The sequence below is a fragment of the Glycine soja genome, chromosome 16, assembly GCF_004193775.1.
Source record: "Glycine soja cultivar W05 chromosome 16, ASM419377v2, whole genome shotgun sequence".
Taxonomy (NCBI): Eukaryota; Viridiplantae; Streptophyta; class Magnoliopsida; order Fabales; family Fabaceae; genus Glycine; species Glycine soja.
In genome coordinates, this window is record NC_041017.1 from 37676656 (window position 1) to 37697000 (window position 20345).

At 35.8% G+C, this 20345-nt stretch overlaps 3 protein-coding genes across 4 annotated transcripts; 1 reads left to right on the forward strand and 2 right to left on the reverse strand.

Annotated features, from left to right (window-relative positions):
• Positions 1-761: 761 nt before the first annotated feature.
• On the forward strand, positions 762-6824 carry LOC114390723 (dolichyl-diphosphooligosaccharide--protein glycosyltransferase subunit STT3B-like). The gene is made up of 6 exons (XM_028351587.1): positions 762-1861; positions 2823-3359; positions 3785-4239; positions 4989-5111; positions 5567-5626; positions 6336-6824. The coding sequence occupies exons 1-6, from the start codon at positions 965-967 to the stop codon at positions 6463-6465; spliced, it is 2202 nt and encodes a 733-aa protein (XP_028207388.1). The 5' UTR covers positions 762-964; the 3' UTR covers positions 6466-6824.
• Positions 6825-7483: 659 nt separating this feature from the next.
• Positions 7484-10832, reverse strand: LOC114390724. 2 transcript variants are annotated; one of them, XM_028351588.1, is made up of 3 exons: positions 10491-10832; positions 9303-9439; positions 7484-8892 (listed from the first exon to the last, which is right to left on the reverse strand). In XM_028351588.1, exons 1-3 carry the CDS (start codon positions 10626-10628, stop codon positions 8103-8105), a joined length of 1065 nt encoding a protein of 354 aa, XP_028207389.1. In that variant the 5' UTR covers positions 10629-10832; the 3' UTR covers positions 7484-8102. The 2 variants fall into 2 exon arrangements, with proteins under 2 accessions (XP_028207389.1, XP_028207390.1); XM_028351589.1 differs by lacking the exon at positions 10491-10832 and adding an exon at positions 9749-10018.
• Positions 10833-16048: 5216 nt separating this feature from the next.
• Positions 16049-20243, reverse strand: LOC114390836 (E3 ubiquitin-protein ligase RING1-like). Its single transcript, XM_028351732.1, has 2 exons — positions 19034-20243; positions 16049-16258 (listed from the first exon to the last, which is right to left on the reverse strand). Exon 1 carries the CDS (start codon positions 20161-20163, stop codon positions 19054-19056), a length of 1110 nt encoding a protein of 369 aa, XP_028207533.1. The 5' UTR covers positions 20164-20243; the 3' UTR covers positions 16049-16258; positions 19034-19053.
• Between the last annotated feature and the right edge of the window lie 102 nt (positions 20244-20345).

Sequence of the window (20345 nt, forward strand, 5' to 3'; positions counted from 1 at the left end):
TTTTATGGAGACACGTGCGAAGAAATAGGTATACACGAACATGTAAACATCACGAGCAGTCACCTTGATGTTGCATATTAACTCTTGTTAAGATGACCAAGAAATTACTTTGAAAAGAGCTATTTCCTCCAAAGTTTAGGATAAATTCATTTCAGATCATCTGAATTGTTTTTAATCGTCCATATTAATGTACATGTAGTACTTGAGGTAATGTACAAATAAATAAAATTTTGAAATATTGTTTTAAAAGTCACATTTGGAATTGATTCTTATAGATAAATTAATGTTTCAGAATGTATTTAATTCTCTTTTAAAGTTAAAATTTCTGTATTTTTTTAAAAAATACTAGTGTTTTTTTGTTTTTTGTTTTGTGTGGGGAGAGAGGGGAGAGGTCGATTTGTGTAATATAGATTTGTTATTTTTTTTGTTACAATTTAGAATTGATTTAAAAACCCATAATTTCATCCAATAATTTGTTTGCTAAAAAAATGACAATGCCAAGTCAGTTAATTAGCCCAATTAAATTAATTGATCAAATCAATTAACCAAGTCAATTAATTAATCCACTTCAATTCAAAACACAGCAATATTTTTCAAGTGTTACTTAAACCCACACATTCTATTCAAAACTCCCAAGTAAACAAACAACATTTGACACCAAAAAAAAGAAAAAGAGAAAAAAAAAAAAAAACTCTACCGTTGGTTCTGAAAAACAAAAAAAGCACGTGAAATGTGTTGAGTAGTTGAGAATGATACCTCAGTGTTGTTGTACCAGGTTGGGTCCTACAGTATATCTCCAGTGTTTGGAATCTCCACTATCCAAATCCCTATCCTGGAATTAGCAAGCCGTTGACTCTTGACTCTCTTCCCTTCCATCTCCACCAAATTCAGATTCAGATCCACTCCACTGCACTCACTCACTCACTCCCATTCCCAATTTCTCCATGAAACCCTAATCCCAACAATGGTCGTCACCACCACCAAATCCTCTCCAATGGCGCAAGATCTCAAAACCTCCATGAGCTCCTTCACTCTCCCCAAAACCCTAAAGCTCAAAACAAAGCAACAAGAGCTTCTGATCCGCGTCGCCACGCTCTCCCTCATCTACGTCCTCGCCTTCATCACGCGCCTCTTCAGCGTTCTCCGCTACGAGTCCATGATCCACGAGTTCGACCCCTACTTCAACTACCGCACCACGCTCTTCCTCACACGCAACGGCTTCGCCGAGTTCTGGAACTGGTTCGACTCGGAGTCATGGTACCCGCTCGGCCGCATTATCGGCGGCACCCTCTACCCCGGCCTCATGCTCACCGCCGCCGCCATCCACTCCCTCCTCCGCTTCCTCCGCCTCTTCGTCCACATCCGCGAGGTCTGCGTCCTCACCGCGCCCTTCTTCGCCTCCAACACCACCCTCGTCGCTTACTTCTTCGCGAAAGAGGTCTGGGACTCCGGCGCCGGCATCGTCGCCGCCGCGCTCATCGCGATCTGCCCCGGCTACATCTCCCGCTCCGTCGCCGGATCCTACGACAACGAGGGCGTCGCGATCTTCGCGCTGCTGCTGACTTTTTACCTCTTTGTGAAGGCGGTGAACACCGGGTCATTGGCGTGGGCCCTGGGCTCGGCGTTCGGGTACTTCTACATGGTGTCGGCGTGGGGGGGTTATGTGTTTATAATCAACTTGGTGCCGCTTTATGTGCTGGTGCTGCTTGTGACGGGAAGGTACTCGCTGAGGCTGTATGTGGCGTATAACTGCATGTATGTGTTGGGGATGCTGCTCGCCATGCAGATTAGGTTTGTGGGGTTCCAGCATGTACAGTCCGGGGAGCACATGGCGGCTATGGGCGTTTTTTTCTTGCTTCAGGTTGATTTTGGTTTCATTTTATGTGTGTAGGATTTTAGTGAGGATGAAACTTAGATGCAGTTCTTTAGGTAGTTTTGACGAGGTTTTAAGGAATGGTTTGTGGCCGCAAATTTGGTCGCAGCGTCAAGGGTTTTGGGATTTCTGTGCTGCAATTCACAGTCTGCAGCTGCAGCCTACTATTTGTCCCAACATCAAGGTTTTTGGGATTTATGCACTGCCAAGGTTTTAAATTGCACTTGTAGTTGCAGTCACAGTTTCATCGTGATTCTCGATGTTGCATGAAATTTCGGACAAATGTGTGTTGGATTTTATCTGGGACAAAAGTTAGTTGCAGTTTTTTATGTAGTTTTGATGAAGTTTTAGAAAACTGTTTGTAACTGATTTCGGTTGCGACATCAAGGCTTTTGGGGGTTTCTGCACTGTAATTGACAGCTTGCTGCTGCGGTTTTGGCTGCAACTTTTTTGGCAATTGTGTGCTGCAATTAACTGTCCATTGCAGCTACAATGTCAAGGCTTTTGGGATCTCCACGACCACAATTGTTGACACATTTGAGTTCAGATGCAACTTCAGGGTATTTGGGATTAGTGTGCCACAGTTGACAGTCTGTCTCCTATTTTGGTAAACAATATCAAGGTTTTGGGGATCTCTGCAACCACATTTGTATGCAATATCGAGGATTACGACAGAATCACAATCACAATTATGGTTACATTTGCCTGCAATATGATTACGAGGGAATCTCGTCTGTAATTTAAAACTTTTTTTCTTCAATCAAAACTAGTATTTCACTTTGGTAATTCACATAATAAATATTTGCATTGAAGGTCAATAATATTACTAAGGTGAAACTTCAATTCTGATTGGACAACAAGAGTGAAAACACGAGGAACTGCAGTTAAATTTTGTCCTTTTATGGGAGGTGTTTTTCTGATTAGGGTCTAACTTGGGTTGTTTCCACAGGTGTTTTTCTTCTTGGATTGGGTGAGGCATTTGCTTAGTGACACCAAGTTGTTTCAGGCATTTCTGAGGATCACTGTGACTAGTGCGGTTGCTGTTGGTGCTGTTGCTTTGGGAGTGGGCACAGCGTCTGGTTATATATCTCCATGGACTGGGAGGTTTTACTCCTTGCTTGATCCAACATATGCTAAGGATCACATTCCAATTATTGCATCTGTCTCTGAGCATCAGCCAACTGCTTGGTCGTCCTTCATGTTTGATTTCCACATCTTGCTGTTCCTTTTCCCTGCTGGCCTCTATTTTTGCTTCAAGCGTTTGTCTGATGCCACAATCTTTTTAGTAATGTATGGTCTTACAAGCATGTATTTTGCTGGGGTTATGGTTCGGTTGATTCTTGTGGCTACCCCTGCTGTGTGCCTCATTAGTGCTATAGCGGTTTCTGCCACTGTGAAGAATTTGGCTCGGGTAGTGAGGGCCAAAAGCCCAGCTGTTCAAAGTGGATCTACTAAAGGAACTAACTCTGCAAAAAGCTCTTCCAAGGTTAGATTCTTTTAAGTAGCTTGTTGAGCAAAAGGCTTCTTCAGATGATTTGCGTTCTATTGTGTTCAATTTTTCTCTCCTTTTTTTTAATCACATGCTAATCTAGTAAATGGTGTGCCTATCCTTCAGTTTTGTCAACTTGATCCATTTCATTAATTATAAGAAAGATGAATCAGTTGTTGCTTGGTATTTTTAAACAAAATAATTACTCAAATGTGTAATGTGCACCTAACAGCAGGTATGATAATTGCTGTGTTCTTTCACAACATTTATATGTCATAGTTTTTAACTTCATCAGTTCATCTTTTTTCCAGCTAGAATCTTAAATATTGTATTAGAATGGTGTTTTTGTGTCTTAAATGTTATTGTGGTGAATGTTGATGTGACAATTTAATAATAGGTGTATGATTACTGATCTGATGCAGGGTGTAGTTGACAACTCCCAGCCTTTCCAAAAGAATGGTGCTATTGTGTTACTCCTTGGTGCTTTCTATTTGCTCAGTAGATATGTCATTCACTGCACTTGGGTCACATCAGAGGCTTACTCATCTCCCTCAATTGTCTTGGCTGCGAGGGGTGCCCATGGCAACAGGGTCATCTTTGATGATTATCGTGAAGCTTACTTTTGGCTTCGCCAGAACACTCCACCAGATGCGAAGGTGATGTCATGGTGGGATTATGGTTATCAAATCACTGCCATGGGAAACAGAACAGTTATTGTTGACAATAACACCTGGAATAACACACACATAGCCACTGTTGGGCGAGCAATGTCATCCTATGAGGATGAGGCTTATGAGATAATGAGATCACTTGATGTTGACTATGTATTAGTCGTGTTTGGTGGTGTTACTGGTTATTCTTCTGATGATATTAACAAGTAAGGCCATATGAAGTAATGTTTTACTTTTACACATCCACATTTGCCCAATGCATGTGCACATTTCTTTTTGAAAAATGTTAAATAGACAATCCTTGCATTCGGAGCTTTGCACAAAACTTGTAAATATGGTTTCATTAGAATTGTTGAGCATATAGATGTTTTAAGTGTTGTCACCCAAAGCTCAAGCCACTTATATTTTGTAGGTAGCATCACTCTTTCTCTATTTTTGAGGCCAATCATTCTCATCTTCAGTAGTTGGTGTATTATTTTCAAGTGTGCCCCCTCATTCTTTATTTTGTTTCTTACCTGTAGTGTATAGTGTGTATACTATTACTAGCCTTCATATTTTTGAAAAAATAAAAAAATTTAGACATTCCATCAGCGAGTTGGTGCAGATTGACAGGCCATTTCGATGAAAACATGAACTATGAAAACTTGGTTCATATATTTATTTCTCATGGCTTTGTATGTAGATTTACTGTTTTGGCATGAAAAAATATTTCTAGGTTTCTAATGACTGACTTTTTGGATTGATTTGGATAATATGTTGTTAGATTTTTCTGCTGCAAAATTTTATTCGTTTATAAAGACACAAGTATACATTTAATGTTCATTGATCATGTCCTGCATATAAACATTTCAGTTTTTCCTCTGATTTTTTTTTGTTCATTATTTTGATTTTTACAAGTATTTCTCTGCTACAATGCTTCCAGTGCTTTTGTAAGATATTCCCAATTTTTGTGTAGATTTCTCTGGATGGTGAGAATTGGTGGTGGAGTTTTTCCTGTGATAAAGGAGCCTGATTACCTTGTCAATGGAGAGTATCGTGTAGATAAAGGAGCAGCTCCAAAGATGTTGAACTGTCTTATGTAAGTTTTTTAACACAACTAGTTGGGCTTGGCATTTGAATTATCTTGGAAGTTCTAGCAAATCTGTATGCACACAAGTCTGTTGGTTTTGGTATCACAATATAGAAATAGTGACTGTCAAATCCCAAGAACACACTGTCACACTGTTTTCAATTTAAAAAGTAACTTTGAAGCTAAAATAATTATATAATTGCCAATCTGTTTTAATTTTAATTTTAAAGCTTTTAGTTTTTACTTTATAGTAATTTTTTTTAAGATCCTAAAAATGAGCCAAATGCTACTCTAGTGTTTCCCCAGTGTGAATCAGGTGCTATTTTTTTTCAAGCACTGAAAAATGGAATAGAAAAAGGAAACTGTTCTGGACCTCAGGATACCGATATTTATATTATATGTAAAGGCATGGATAAATGGATACATAATGAATTTAATTATATTTTTCTTCATTTATGATTTAGGTACAAGCTGTCCTATTATCGGTTTGGGGAGCTGACAACAGAATATGGCAAACCACCTGGGTAAGTTTCATAGTTCTTATTGTTGCTACAGTTTAACAATAAAATTCCAAAAAACAAAATAGGGGTCTTTGCATTAGTGTTATTTACAAAGGGAATATGAAGAATTTATGCCTCTTGATTAGCTATATTGAAATCACACTTTCTGTTGATATCAAATATGTTTTTTCGTTTTTTTGGACTTGGATAAGTTTCTGATTATTTTGTATTTGATATAATTTTTTTTTCATATAAGGATAAGATAGGTAGCCTATGTTATGGATAAATTTATGTTATCCCGCGTAATACTCAGTGTTATGGGCAGTTCTTTTGGGAGAAGAAAAAATTGAGATATGTTTAATCTCAACTTCTGGAATTCAAATTTCAGCCTTATATCAAAACCTGTTAAAGTTTCACAACCAGATGTTTCAAAGGCATTGAATATGATTTCGTATATCAGTGGCTATATCCCTAGTGTTTGTCCAATGACAAACCTGAATGAGGATTTCAAATTGCCAAGATAATGTGTGAATATTGCGTGTATGCCTGTTAATATGTTTGAAGTATTGTACATTTTTCTTTCATTAACCACGTCCAGTGACAAGTCAGGATGAGGATTTCAAACAGGCAAGATAATAATTTGGGAATATTGTGTATGCTTGTTAACATGTTCTGTTTCGAGTAATGTACATTATTTATTTATTTATTTATAATGTGTATCTTGCAATGGCAGGTATGATCGTGCTAGAGGTGTTGAAATTGGAAATAAGGACATAAAGCTTGAGTACTTGGAAGAGGCGTTCACTACACAGAATTGGATAGTTCGTATTTATAAAGTGAAACCCCCTAAAAACAGGTGGTAACTCCAAAAAAACAAAGACTGTTTTCTCTGCGGGAAATGATAGCATTCTAGTGAACTTGAGCGCTGAAAATCTTGTTAGCAATATTACAGATTGTGGATTATTTTTGATCTAGAATTAGTTGAGGTAATTTTGTGGATTTTTGAAATGTTACAGTTTTTATGACTTTTAGTCAACTGCCCAACTTAACCTATCGGCTTGGCACCACTTGTTTGGCCCAAATTATACAAGATAGCCAGAATAGAACTGTGCAAATAGCCCGATATTTCCTTCAAATAAATTTTGGGTTATTTGATATCACTCGGCTCGTTGTATGAAGGGAACAAGAGAATTAATAAAAAAATATTGCTTTTGGGGGCGAATGTTTTTCACCTTACTTTTAAATCTTAATAATTGGTCTATACCAAAACAGAAAATATCAATCTATTAAAAACACAAGTGACGTGCGTTGCAGAGCACAATAACTAGAATCTGATAGCTTGTTTGACACCAAAAGAATCTTCCTAAAATTATTGAAAGCAAATACTGTTATTCTTTTATTAAAACATGTACGCGTCTTAGATTTCAGACAGCGAATCGCTACCTAATAATAAGAGTCACACAGATCTTGAATTTCAACAATGATTATATTTTTGAGCTCGTCGATAATATGTTTCAGCCATGTGCCTTTGTCATTATCAGGTGTAATAGAAAGGGGGAACATGCATGTGAGATAATCCCTGCATTGGAAGTAATTTACTTTAAAATCATTGTTTAGCATTGCTTCTCCACCACAAGACAATTTTTCATACCAGTCTCCATAAAATGGTCCTTGCTTTACTCGTTTTTGAAAGCACATTTATATCAAAAAGCACCTCACCTTACTTTGCGTATGGACACGATAAAAGATCTTGTACAATGTAGGCATGATTGGATGGACCACTTCATTGAGCTCTTATATATTCAATATATATTTCGAATACAAGACTTGCAAAAATCAACACAATTATTAGAAATAGGACGTATTAGCAAAACCACAAAATCAAAATAAGATGGGAGTGCTTGATAGCTTTGATTTATTTGTTACATGGAGGGATGACAGAATACACCCACATGTATCAATGAGGGTAAAAGAACTAATCCAATTGAATAGTACAAGCCACGAATCTAGAAGAGTACCCATGTAAACATGGTTTACACAAATTAAATGGAATTGCAGTATAATGGGTCTCAAGAAGAAAAAAAAATGATAAATACTTACACAATGCATTCAATAATAATAATAATCACATGATTAACCACTGAACAGAATGACTTTCACTTCACTCGTTCATTTAACAAAGGAAATAATCAATATGTAAATAACTCTTTATAATCCAGGTGGGGTCGAACACCATTACATTATTGGTACAATTGAAAAACCAGCTGCTTTACCATTTTCATGCACCTTTTCCTCAGTTGCAACTGCTGAAGCTTTTCCTTTTAGGAGGTCATCTACCCCTTGCTAGGCCTGGAACAAATATCCTAATTTTGTATTTTTCTCTCTTCTTTTTTCTTTTCCTTCTTTGCAAGGCTTACTAACCCAAATAATTGTATCTTGTTGCAATTTATATTGGTGTAAAGTCAAAAAGTATTTTGCTCAAATGGGGAACAATTTTACACTAATCAAGGGCAGCTTTGCTTCTGCGGCCAGATATTGGGATAGGTAGACCATCAAAGATAGGTTTCGAAATGGCTGCTTGCAAGTCAGGTTTCAAGCTCCATATTGCAGGCGGCCAGGCTGCTGCTGAATTGTTTTTTTCCTGCTCTCTGAGGCTTGATGCACTTGACGATTTGCGCACTCCGGAAAAGCCATCAGTAAATATAGATTCTCCCAACCCCACTGGAATTGAATCTAACCATCCTGATTCTGACTCAGGGAACAGCGCTGCTCGACTAGCCGATTTCGGCCTCATGGCTAATGTTTTTCCATTTGAAGAAAGACCATTTGATCCATTACCATTTCCTTCTTTCATAATCTTTTCTGGGGTACTGGTTCCGTTATCAACTTCAGCTTTCTGACGTCTTCGGACAGATTTCTCATCAGACTTCTCAACTCCTGTGTCCCCAATTTCCGCAAGAGGCACATATTCATCATCCCCGGTCAGTAGATCATACACTAAATTTGTTGACCTGGGGTAATCATTTGATGCTGATGGTAGGTCTAAAATGGGTGAGGCTTTGGGAAGCCATTCCCCACTAGAATGATCAGAATTTGAGGACAAATAAACTGCCATTTCTGTTCCATTCAATGTATCTCTTGAATTTGAAGATTTGAGGCCATAGAATTTCTGTAAAATGCTCATAGCTGGAGAAATATTCGGTTGAGGTGGTTTCAGTCCTAAGGACTGGAGAGGTTCCTTCATGGCAGATTGACCTATGCGTAGGGGTTTCCTCTCAATACTAGCTTCTCTGCAATGAGTTTCAGTTAAAAATGAGTTTTCATAATCCAGCACAGAATCTTAAATCGAAGTAACTGGTTGGTGAAGCTATGCTATCTGAAAAAAATTCTAAGCATCAATCTTAAACTTTATTATTGAGCTATTACATTCATTGTATTGAAAATATTTAGCATAAATAGCTGATAACTAAGCACTTGTAATTTCAAATTAGAAGCTAGAACTGTAGTCAACATCCGAAAGGAGTAGGTTATCATAGGTGGATAATACACTACAAACTACATTAACAAATTAATGCAAGAAGATATCTTGTAATTGTAAGATATATCATAGAGGACATTGCAAAGCTTTCCAGAAAAAAGAATTTAATTATTGCAGCACGGTAAGGGGAAGAAAACTGAAATGAGTAAAAGATAGTAGTACCCTGACTTTGCAGGTTCATCATGTGTACCAGGAGCAGGAGATGGTGGATGACGTCCTGGTAATGGAATTTTCAATGTCTTCAGTGCGAACATTTGAAGATCTGTGGCCAACCCATTCATCCTTTTTATGTCAGCTACCTGAATCATAAAGGAAATTTTATCGAAAGATTTCAGTATCATGTTATCAAAGACCATAAAGCAGCAATAATGCATGCATGCACTTCACGTCAGCTACAACGTATTATAACATGTTGTCCTACACAAGTTATTGCTACTCTTAAACAATCAAGGGTGAGGTGTATGTATCTCATAAAATGTACACTGCCATTAGCATAAGTGATTTTACATGTTATACAATCATATCTGTCTCCTATAAAGGCATTTCTACAAGACAATACATTGTGTCCATAAAGTGATAGGTAAAGCATATATAAGTAAATATTTGACCAATGCAAAGAACAAATGACAATTTCCGAAGTGATTTCATGCATGAGTTTCAAAACACCAGCTCCTCTCATCTTTGAGGCCAAAGTCAGACGAAAGGGGATGAATTCTTTCTTCCCAAATTTTCTCCCAAAAAACAACTGCCAAAACTGAAAACCATCCATTCCTATTCTCATTCCCCTATTCACAATCTTTCAACTGATCACCAAAAACATCCTAAAAGTGGAGAATGGAACACAAAGAAGAAATCACGGATTAAATACTTCCAAATAACCAAGAACCATCCAAACTAAAAATTGAACCCCTTTCAGAGACTCACCCCCCGTTGGCATTATTAATCATTAGAGGAAAAACAGACGCACTTAACTCAAACGGTTGTGTCAGATCAGCATACCCCTATCAAAGGATAAAAAACAAAACAGAAACAAAAAGAAAAACAAAACACACACACAACCTCCACCACTCCAAAAAAAAAAAAAATAGAGAATTTAGAAAACTACAACATGACACGAAATCTGCATCTTGTATTCTTGTTCATAAACATCTAAAACCCTTACAAAGTAAACACCAAGTTAGTCCCCTAAAAGAACAAATGAAAAACCTACAAAACCCAAAACAGAAAAAAAAAAAAAAAAAGCAACCAACTTCACCATTCCTGAACCAATTCACGGTCAGAAACCAAAAAAATAATAAAATGAACATCCAAAAAAACGAAAACATAATAAAAGAACAAATAGTAATTTACCTCAACACCATACTTGATTGCCACACCAGCAAGAGTGTCAAGTTTTGAAACCTGGTGCTCTATATAACTCACCCCATTACCTCCGCCACCACCGCTGCCGCCGCCGCCGCCGTTATGAAACCCGTTTGACGGCGACATCTACTCCGATCAACCCACCGACAGCAAGATCTAGGATCCGAGACAGAGAAGCATGAAATTGTCTTAAAGGGGAAGTGGGTGGAGAGGGAACAAAAGGGTCAAAGAAAAATGTGTTCTTGGAGGGAGAAAAAGAAGAGGAAAGGAAAGAAAGGAAAGTTGAAGATGGATAGAAGAAGAAAACTATACAAGGAAGGTTGGTTATGATTGTGATTTTTATTTTGGTTTGGCAGAAAGAAAAATTAAAAATGAAAAAAATGGGGTTTCTTTCTTTCTACAAGAATTTGACTTTATTCCACACACACCACTCCTGCTTCTGCAATGCAAAATATGGGAATTTTCCTATTTCTTGTTACTTCCTTCTTTTTTTTTTTTTTTTTTCCTTTTTGGTTGAAGTGAGTGTTAATGTGAACCCTGTAATTCCTCAAGTAGGTGAGAGATTTTTAACCAAATTTTAGTCCATGTTAACTGTGAACAAAATAAGAAATAAATAAATGATGTTTAAAAAAGTTAAAAAGAAAATTTGAAAATAATAAATTTTTTGAATTTCATAATAAATTTTAATTTATATGTAATGTAAGTATAATTTTCTTTTAGATATTTTTTTTATTGATTGGCAGTGATAAATTTTTTTACACTAAAGTAAATGCTTATTAAACTCAAATTTAATTTATTTTTTAACGCTTGTTTTCAAAAATTATTCTATGATATTCAACTCTTTGTATTTTCTACTTTTCATAAATTTATAGTAATGTTTATTTCTCGGTGGAAATAATAGTTTATGTGGATAATAAAGATAAATTAAAGTGTAAGCAAATTGATGAAAACACGACTCATGGTTTTAAATAGACAATGTCTTTCTTTTTGTGGGTTAACTTGTTTCCAAGCAATTTTAACGTGGCGTTATATTAATTTAGTACTAATATTAAAAAGAAAAAGAAGAAGAAGAAGCAAACAAAGTCAAATGATTGTGCAAACACATTGGTGAGGGAAACATAGCTCTTCCACTCCTTCTACAACTTTTGGATTTGGAATCACGATGATGAACTCGACCCTTTTTTTTATCAATTTCTTAAATTGAGTTTATCAATAATTTATTCATTTGGTAATTTTCTGTATTTATTTATTAAAAAGAATATTATTTCTGGCGTTGTAAAGTCTAATAAAGTGGCACGAGTTGTATTTATGTCCCTAATTTTATATAATTGGTTAACGCGGTGAGAGATATGTGCACCGACACATAGTATAACAGAGCCAAAAGCACTGAACAATATGGTCCCCCTTATGATTGTAACACTTTTGAACTGTTTTCATTTCATTTTTATCCCATTTTTTTTCTTTCTTCTTTTATGGATTATTGTTTGGTGGTAGCTCTCATTCTTCCAATTTTCATTCATTTGTTTTTCCTCCAAGGATTTGGTCTCGTTTTACATAATGTAATGTTAGTGTCGTTTAGCCTAAGTAAACATGATTTTAACATATTTTCATTCAATTTAATTCATCTTTTTTAGCAATTTATTTAATTGTCTTAATCACTACAGATTAAAAAAAAATTGTCTTAATCACTTATATGAGTTCTATCTAACTATCAAGAAATTCTAATGAGATCGAATGGCTAGAACCAAATCATGTGCGCTTGCCCTAACATTTTAGTCAAAAAAATGTCTGAGACATTAATTGTTCCTTATTTCGTTGATATGAAGTCTGAACACATTTATGGTCGCGTGATTTTTAATTTTTTATACACCTCTTATGTTTTTTTTAATAGTTGTGTTGAGTGCTTTCTTTTTTTTTAAAGCCAAGTTGTGTTGAGTGTTGACTATCATCTTAAAAAGAATTGTTAAAAATTAAAACTATTTTTCAATATATAACATTAATATTATGAGTTATTTTTTACCTTGATAAGTAAATAAAATTAATTTATTAACCATTTTTAGTATAATAATGAGCAAAACTTTTATATTTAAGATTACACGCGTCACAGTTTGCCAAATTTTTTAATGATTAAGTGTTATTATTCTATTGGGTAAAATTATAAAGGAAAAAATGAAAGTAAATCATGATACAAAAATTTTTGCTTTTTAATTCATAACTTTTATGCTGTAAAAAAATGATAACTTTTATCACTATTTAAACGCATATTGTTTCGTTCCGTTTTTTCACTCACCTACCTAACCAGTGACGAAGTGTATACCACCCTCTTAGATAATTCTTTTGAAAAGAAATATGTAATTATTGAGGTGATAAGTTAACTTTTATTATTATTATTGAGGTGATAAGATAACTGATCAACCAAAGTGAATTTGTGTAAATTACACTTCTATTCGTATTGTTTCGTGACCTTCTTTCATTAGTTAAAAGGGCAATTTCTCATTACTCAAAAGTAAAAGAGAGTTATAGCTGCCATAAACTAACGCCTAACAAATTAATCAAGTCAAATAGTGCTGCGAGAAGGCAAGTCAATGGACTCTTTCACATTCTCAAGATTCCTTCTTAGGGTTCTAAAATGTATAAATGATTAACATTAATAGTTTATTATAATCTGGAAGCTTACTCAAAACAGTCAACGTGATAGCAACTACATTAGCGAAATGACATGTGCAAACTGATCATTAAAAGTATTTTTTTTTTATACTACTTCATAGTTAATCTTCAGAATCATCTAAAAAAAGTTAATCTTCATAGAGATTGGTTTATGGAGTTTATCATGGTGATTGGTTTATGGAGTTTATCATGGTGTTTTATTGTTGTAAAAAAAATTGTGCATCAGTTTGTATTATTTTAAAAAATTAGATATTTTATTTAATTAATAATATAATGAAAATTATATTAAGAAAAATCTACAACAACAGTTAAAACCAAAATTTTTAATTATTCCAAGTGAGAATGAAAGAGTTGGAAGGGGGAATGCATACAACTAACTATAATGTCAAATCTCAAATGTCGTTTTCTTTTATCGTGAATAAAATGCACGTTTAAATATATTACTATTAGTTTACAAAATATAGTTTTTCCTTTTCTTGCACTTAAAAATAAAAAAAACAATATACTATGAAAATATTGTTCCACCCAAAATCCTTTTCTTCACTTTATTATTTTCGACACAAGCTCTGTGTGTGGACGAGGAAAAATAAGTGGTTGTGAAAACGGTCATACGGAGACAAACAACCGATGTCGACATCATGACATTAATGGAAAAATCTGTTTTATGGACATCCTCTGTTTATTGTTTTATGTTCAACTTTGTTAAGAGATCCTATGCCAAAAAGACTTTGATAAGAGATCGTGAAAAATTGATCTCTACAAATTTGTTATGTACAGAAAAGAGATCGATCTACTTTGTAAGTTGTGTAGTGTGCCTTTGAATTAATTTTCAATTCTAAAATTAAGTTGAAGCCAAAACAATAAATAGTTGTTTCAATTTTTTACCATGATTTTTGAGGGTCAAAATTGATTCTAGGAGCTAATCAAATATATTTATTTCAAATAGATAAAATCATAATAAATTCACCTTAAAAGTAATTATTTGTTCCTTCCAAAACTGTAAGCTTACTCAAAAACAGTCAACCTAATAAAATTATATTCGCGAAATGACAAATAATTAATTTCAATTTTCCCTATGAAAATGCTGTTCCTCCCAATCCTTTCATTTCAACATATGATATTTTGTCAAATAAAATGATGCAGTCCTTTTCTTCAATTTATTTTTTCAGCCAAAAGCTGCCAGCCACACTCACCCTTTGTGTGTGGATGAGGGAAAAGAAGTGGTTTGTCTACATCAAGAGATTAAAATAATAAAAACATTTAGCCTTCTCATGGTAATGGAAAAACTATCGTAGTTTTCATATTAAAAAATTGCTTTACGGACATCCCCTCTTTACTGTTTTATGTCCAAATTTGTTAAAGAGTTTGTAATAAAGAAAACAATTTGTTAAGAGTTCGTGGCAGTAGATTTCCATGAATTTGATACATATAACAAAAGAGATTATTAGATAACACGTCAACTTATTAACACCTTTATTTATTATTAAATTATAATTTACTGTTATTAATACTTAATTAATATTCATATATTTAAGTTTAAAGTATTTAGTTAAATGATTAGTTAAAAACTTTTAACATGATCCGAGAATTAGACATTTCTTTTCTTTAAATATTATATATACTAATAACTAATAATAAAGAAAATATCTCATTTTAATGTCCATATTTTAAGACAATTTTATCTTACATTATATTTTAAACTTCCAATTCTGATATACTTTTTCTGTCCCATTACTTTTTAATTAGTTACTTTCTTTTCGTACTTATCATTCTTTTAACTTCTAAAACTTTTTTTCTTATTTTTTATTTTATTTATAATATATAGAGCCCCTAGTTAGTATTAGGTTCCTTCTAACCCCTGAAGAATTTTATATGGGGACTAATCCACAAAATTCAGAACATCAACATCTTTCCATCTCTATCAAGTAGCAGGTGTCATATATCCGATCATTGAATTTTTTTTATTTATAAATATATCCAACGTTTTATATTTAACTGGTACTCGACGAGGAACTTATTAACTAGTGTATGTTATAAGCTCCTTCATAAATATCTATCACTTCCAAGACATGACATCATCTTTGAATAAACTCAGTCTACAATATATTGGTATTGGCCAAATAACTCCACAAAGATTTCTCTCCACAGGATGAGTATCCTCTAATCTATGGCTCCCGTATTGATGGCAAAGTGCGTGCCACAACTTCAGGAAACACTGAAACTTTTCAACAAAGGATTGGACACCACCTATGACCTATATTCATTCAGAACCTAAGCTCCTATAGTGATGGCAAAGTTAATGCCACCATTTTAGGGGTGAACGAGTTGACATTTCTCGCCAAACTAACCATTTTGGCAACTGCTTTGTGAAGTTAACAAATGGCATTACGGTACTCGCCACATCTTAATTTAAAGAGTAAACGTTTCAAAACAGGAAGCTAACGTGTCTTGAACCTACTGATTCAGCACAGGATTGTGGACTACATCCCACGCCTCCATTGGAAGTTTGGAACAAGGAAAACTAACGAATTTCTAAGGAGAAAAAGAAAAGAATGGAATGAGTCCTATCTACGAAAGTAATGGTGGGGTGATCAAGGCGTCTTCTGTTCCAATTTTCCAGATTGTAGAAGGAATACTAACAATACACCCTCTAATACACTCTTTACGTACAAAATCATGAAGAGTTGATTAAATCAAATGCGAGATATGTAAAATTTTAATTTTCAATAAATTTTAACTTATAGGATAGTGTTCAAAAAGTATATTAGTGTTTCTACAACTAGGGGTTAAGACCAAGTGCATTGTAGCTTTGCTACCAATGCAGCAGAAGGATATAGGCTAACACAAAGGAGTAAAAGACGGTGTAGAGGAGACGAAGGGAATATAAAGAACATATAATTGATATTTAGGAAATATTGAATCAATAATGTACATATAATTATATAAAGAACTCTAAAAAATGGTGATGGACAGTTGTGTAAGTTCATTATAATCAAATATAAAATTTTCAACTGTCACTAACCACTAATTGATATTTAGCATCATTTCTATTCAACAAAATGCTGCAATTTTGGAAAAACTCTTGATACCTGCAAGAAAATTAAAAAGACAAATGAAAACCTGCTCAAGTGTATGGCATCTGATAAGTAATATCATTAAAGCAGATGCTAACTATATTGTAGCTCCAGCAAAAGGTCAAGAAAAGAAAATAGAAGAGTAGCTTACAGGACATTTGGAAGTGGTAATATATTTCTTTTTAAAAAAGAACAAAAAGAAAAAGAAAGCCTCATACTTGGACAAAGATTTCTAAATTTAAACTCCAACTTAAGAACATGCTATCAAGTACAGAAACTGTGGAACACGCATTACATTCCACAAACAATACAATAAGCCTTGCTCTTTGAAATTTCAAATAATCAGGGATAAATATCTAATCAAATTGTAATACACCACAAGATTTTACTTGTTTTACATTTTACAATGAATGTTACTGGCAAGAAGATAGAAGTTTTATTTCACTTGTGAAGATAGAATTTTGACATGGATAAATTGCATACCACATTTTGTGGCAGAGATGGCCGATGTTTCATCTAGCATCACAGTTACATTAGAAATTTGGTGACTTTTGTTTGTGAGACAGCAGATGAGAAACACAGAAAGCATCAAAAGCCGAAGATAGTAGAAAGATAATTCATACAAACAATTTCCAAAGAACCAAGAAGGCCCTAAAGAAAGCAAGCATGACTTATATGAGGTTCAACAATGAACATAGAAAGTCCATCAATAACTAAAACAAATTCGAGAGTTGAAATCTTTCAAGAATAAGAGGAAAGTCCAGGAAAAATAAAAATAACATTACTTCAATAATGATCATTCAATGAATATATGAACCTTACTTTTTTGTTGTTGATAATTGATATCTATATGGTCCTTCAGATTTGAAAATAGAAAAACAGAAGCATATGAAGCCATGGCCCTTAGCATGTAAATAAGAGAAGTTTTAAAGCACCCTGTACATCCATAATCAAATATAGCTACTTGCCAGAGTAGAAGGCATGGTCAAATCCAATTCAAATTCCTTTCTATTTCTATCCTTCCTATTTCTTTTTCCTCTTATTTCTTTCTTCTCTATTTCATTCCCCATCCAAACAAAGCATAAGAGTACTGATCAAGAACACGAGAAACAAAGCAGTTCCCTCTTAAACCTTGAATTTGAATTTATGGAAAGCCATAATTTTAAGTAGTGTAGTGGTGTATTATAAACTACATGAGATAAAACTTGTGAGCTACCATGAAATTATGGGAAAAAGTGATTGAACATAGATTTAAGAGAAGGGACTAGGATTCTAGAGAATCAATTAGATGTTGCCAGAAGGTGGATAAAAGAAGCAATTTGTCTTCTACAACAGTTAATGGAAAGGCACCAAACCAAAGAAAGAGATTTACTGGAAAATGTATATGACTGAGTGCCAAGAGAAGTGTTGTGGAAGACTTTGGAAAAGAAAATTGTTCAAGTAGCTTATATTCATCCTATAGTTATTCAAGAGTCGAGACAAGTATGATGTAGGTGAAACTAAGTACTTTCCTACAAGGGTAGGTTTACATCAGGGCTCAATCTTGAGTCCTTGTTTAATCTAGTCTTAGCTATGCTTATCAAAGACATACAAAAGATTATTATCCCTACAGGCATGCTTTCTGTAGATTATATAGCTTTGACTGAAGAATCAAGGGAAGAGGCTAACTTTAAACTTGGGTTTTGGAGATAGACATCGAAATTAAAAGGATATTTACTTGAATATGTGTAAGATTATATGCATTGCAATTTTAGAAAGAAAAAAGAGGAAAATGCAGTGACCTTTGTTTTTTTCTTTTTGTAATTGCTGGTGGAAACAAAAAATAGAAACATAAAACATTTCCCAAAAACCAAAAAGGCTCGTAGATTTCTTAGTCATGGGCCTATAGCAGCCTGCTTAACAATAAGCGCTTCTATACGCAATCCAAACAGACAATTCATAGTATTCTAACAAAATCTACCACTTCCTAAATTACAATAATTCAGTATGGAGTCAATGACCACCAATAAGTTAAATCATTTTTATAAATATACCCACTTCATGGCATGCATTTAATTTCATATTAGCAATATGTTAGATCTTTTTCCAAGCAACAAATGGTTCACAGAAACATAGCGAACCACTGTAAGTATATGTTCTACTATTACATAAATATATTATATATTATGAAAGCAAAGTTCTAATCATGGTGGCTCAAGTTTGCTGTACTAGTATCTAACTTCTCAAATTTAAGCAACACAAGAGATTAAAAAAAAAAACTGTTGTGACAATGACTTTTTATACTTATATTCTTGGAGGTAAGGACTAAGTCTGCCATAAATCTTGGTCAAGACTTGCTTTTCAAGTCAGAAAAAAGAGAAACCAAATTCACATCCTTTGATGGCACATGCTAACTTCCATAATTGCGGACATTGATCAATAAGGTGATTGTGCCCATCAAAACAGAACAAACAACACCAAAGCACTTCATACCCCCTCTCCCCCCAAATCATACACCAGCACACCACCCAAGGAAAATAAAGAAGATAAAGTAGCGGCTGCACAATAATTTAGCTGAATTTGTAAGTTTAGAAACCACGATATTATTAAAGATGAAGAGAAAATTTTTCCTTCACAGATATTCCATAGCTGCAAGCTCAAAGGAAATGCCACAGTAACTTCATCATCTTAATTATGCCATCAGAAAAACAACAGCACAATGAAAAACCTAAACCATAATTTGCAAAAGCACAGCCATCCAATGCAACCAGAATTCAACACTCAAAAGCAAGTGGTAACATCCAAACTTACATATAAAACACGAGTGGCTCTCAATCGAGATCTTCCTGTCTGGTCTCCGAGTCAAAATTCTGATTCCCCCGGTTTCCAGAGTTCGATTGCCCACCATTATTTCCACTACTGTCACTATTGCTATTGCTGTTGTTGTTATTGTTGCTATCATTGTTGCCACTCCCAACATTACTTGTCTCAGCAAATTGCCTAAACGGCCATGGCAAAGACACCCTAAACCTTCTCCTCTGTGAATTATCACCGCCACCGCTACCAGATGAATCCGCAGAACCACCGGACCCCAATGCCATGTTCCAATTCACCTGTGGAGCTGCCCCACTGCCGGCAGCACCACCACCACCACTACCACCACGACGAGCCCTCTGCTCGTAATCAGGATCATCTGTGGGCAACTCATACCGACAAACGGGGCAAGAATTGTGCAATTCCAACCACGGCAAAATGCAATCCGCGTGATATATATGCTTACAGGGGATCTGCTTCGCGGTCTCGCCGAGCTCGAAGGTGTCTTTGCACACGGCGCACTGCGAGGAATCCGACGCCAGCAGCTCCTCGGTGACGGAGACGTCCGGCAGGCCCTCGACGACCGACTTGGAGGCCGGCGGGGTGCCGTAACGGTTGGGATCGTTCTCAGCGAGATGCTGGATCAGCTCCTCGAGGCCCGGCCCAAAGAAGTAGTCGCCGTGGGTGACGCCGGGGAAGCGGAACGCTCCGCCAGGGTCGCCGGACTCTATCACCAATTGGAGGTTGCCGCCGGCTCTTAGGGTTTGGAAGTAGTTCTGGAGGAAGACGAGGGGGTTGAAGGCATCGGCGGCGGCGTCGGGTCGGTTTCCGAAGAGGGCGGAGAGATCCTCGAAGGGAGGGGAGGCGGCGGCGCCGGGGAGGACGAGGGGAATGGTGGCGGCGCCGGCGAGGGGGAAGTCGGGGAAGAAGGGATTGGGAGGGTTAGGGTTAGGGTTGGGGATTGGGAATTCGAGTTCTTCGAGGAAGCCGCCGTTGCAAGTGGGGCAGAGGAGATCGGAGGAGGGGGAAGGGGAAATTGAGACGGTGCGGTTGCACTGGTGGCAGAAGTATTGGCGAGGGTCGCCGGAGGTAGCGCCGCCGCCCCTGTCGCCGCCGGCAGAAGACATGTGAAGGGGAAAAAGGAGAGAGAAAAGAGGAAAATGAGGGAAAGGAATGAAAGAAGGAAGGAAGGGATTGTAACTAAACGGAACAGAGAGAAGGAAGATGGACTGGGGGCAAAATTGTAAATATCAGTCTGAGTGGGTAAATGGAGGATGAAGTCACGCGCTAAATTCGGGAGTTGACACTA

Excerpts from the sequence above, each read along its gene's own strand:
- LOC114390723 (XM_028351587.1), top strand. The coding sequence starts at position 965 with ATGGTCGTCACCACCACCAAATCCTCTCCAATGGCGCAAGATCTCAAA. Across the intron at positions 3,360-3,784 it reads CTGCAAAAAGCTCTTCCAAG|GGTGTAGTTGACAACTCCCA; the intron begins GTTAGATTCTTT and ends GATCTGATGCAG. Across the intron at positions 5,627-6,335 it reads GAATATGGCAAACCACCTGG|GTATGATCGTGCTAGAGGTG; the intron begins GTAAGTTTCATA and ends TTGCAATGGCAG.
- LOC114390724 (XM_028351588.1), bottom strand. The coding sequence starts at position 10,628 with ATGTCGCCGTCAAACGGGTTTCATAACGGCGGCGGCGGCGGCAGCGGT. Across the intron at positions 9,440-10,490 it reads CAATCAAGTATGGTGTTGAG|GTAGCTGACATAAAAAGGAT; the intron begins GTAAATTACTAT and ends TTTATGATTCAG. Across the intron at positions 8,893-9,302 it reads GATGAACCTGCAAAGTCAGG|AGAAGCTAGTATTGAGAGGA; the intron begins GTACTACTATCT and ends AACTCATTGCAG.
- LOC114390836 (XM_028351732.1), bottom strand. The coding sequence starts at position 20,163 with ATGTCTTCTGCCGGCGGCGACAGGGGCGGCGGCGCTACCTCCGGCGAC.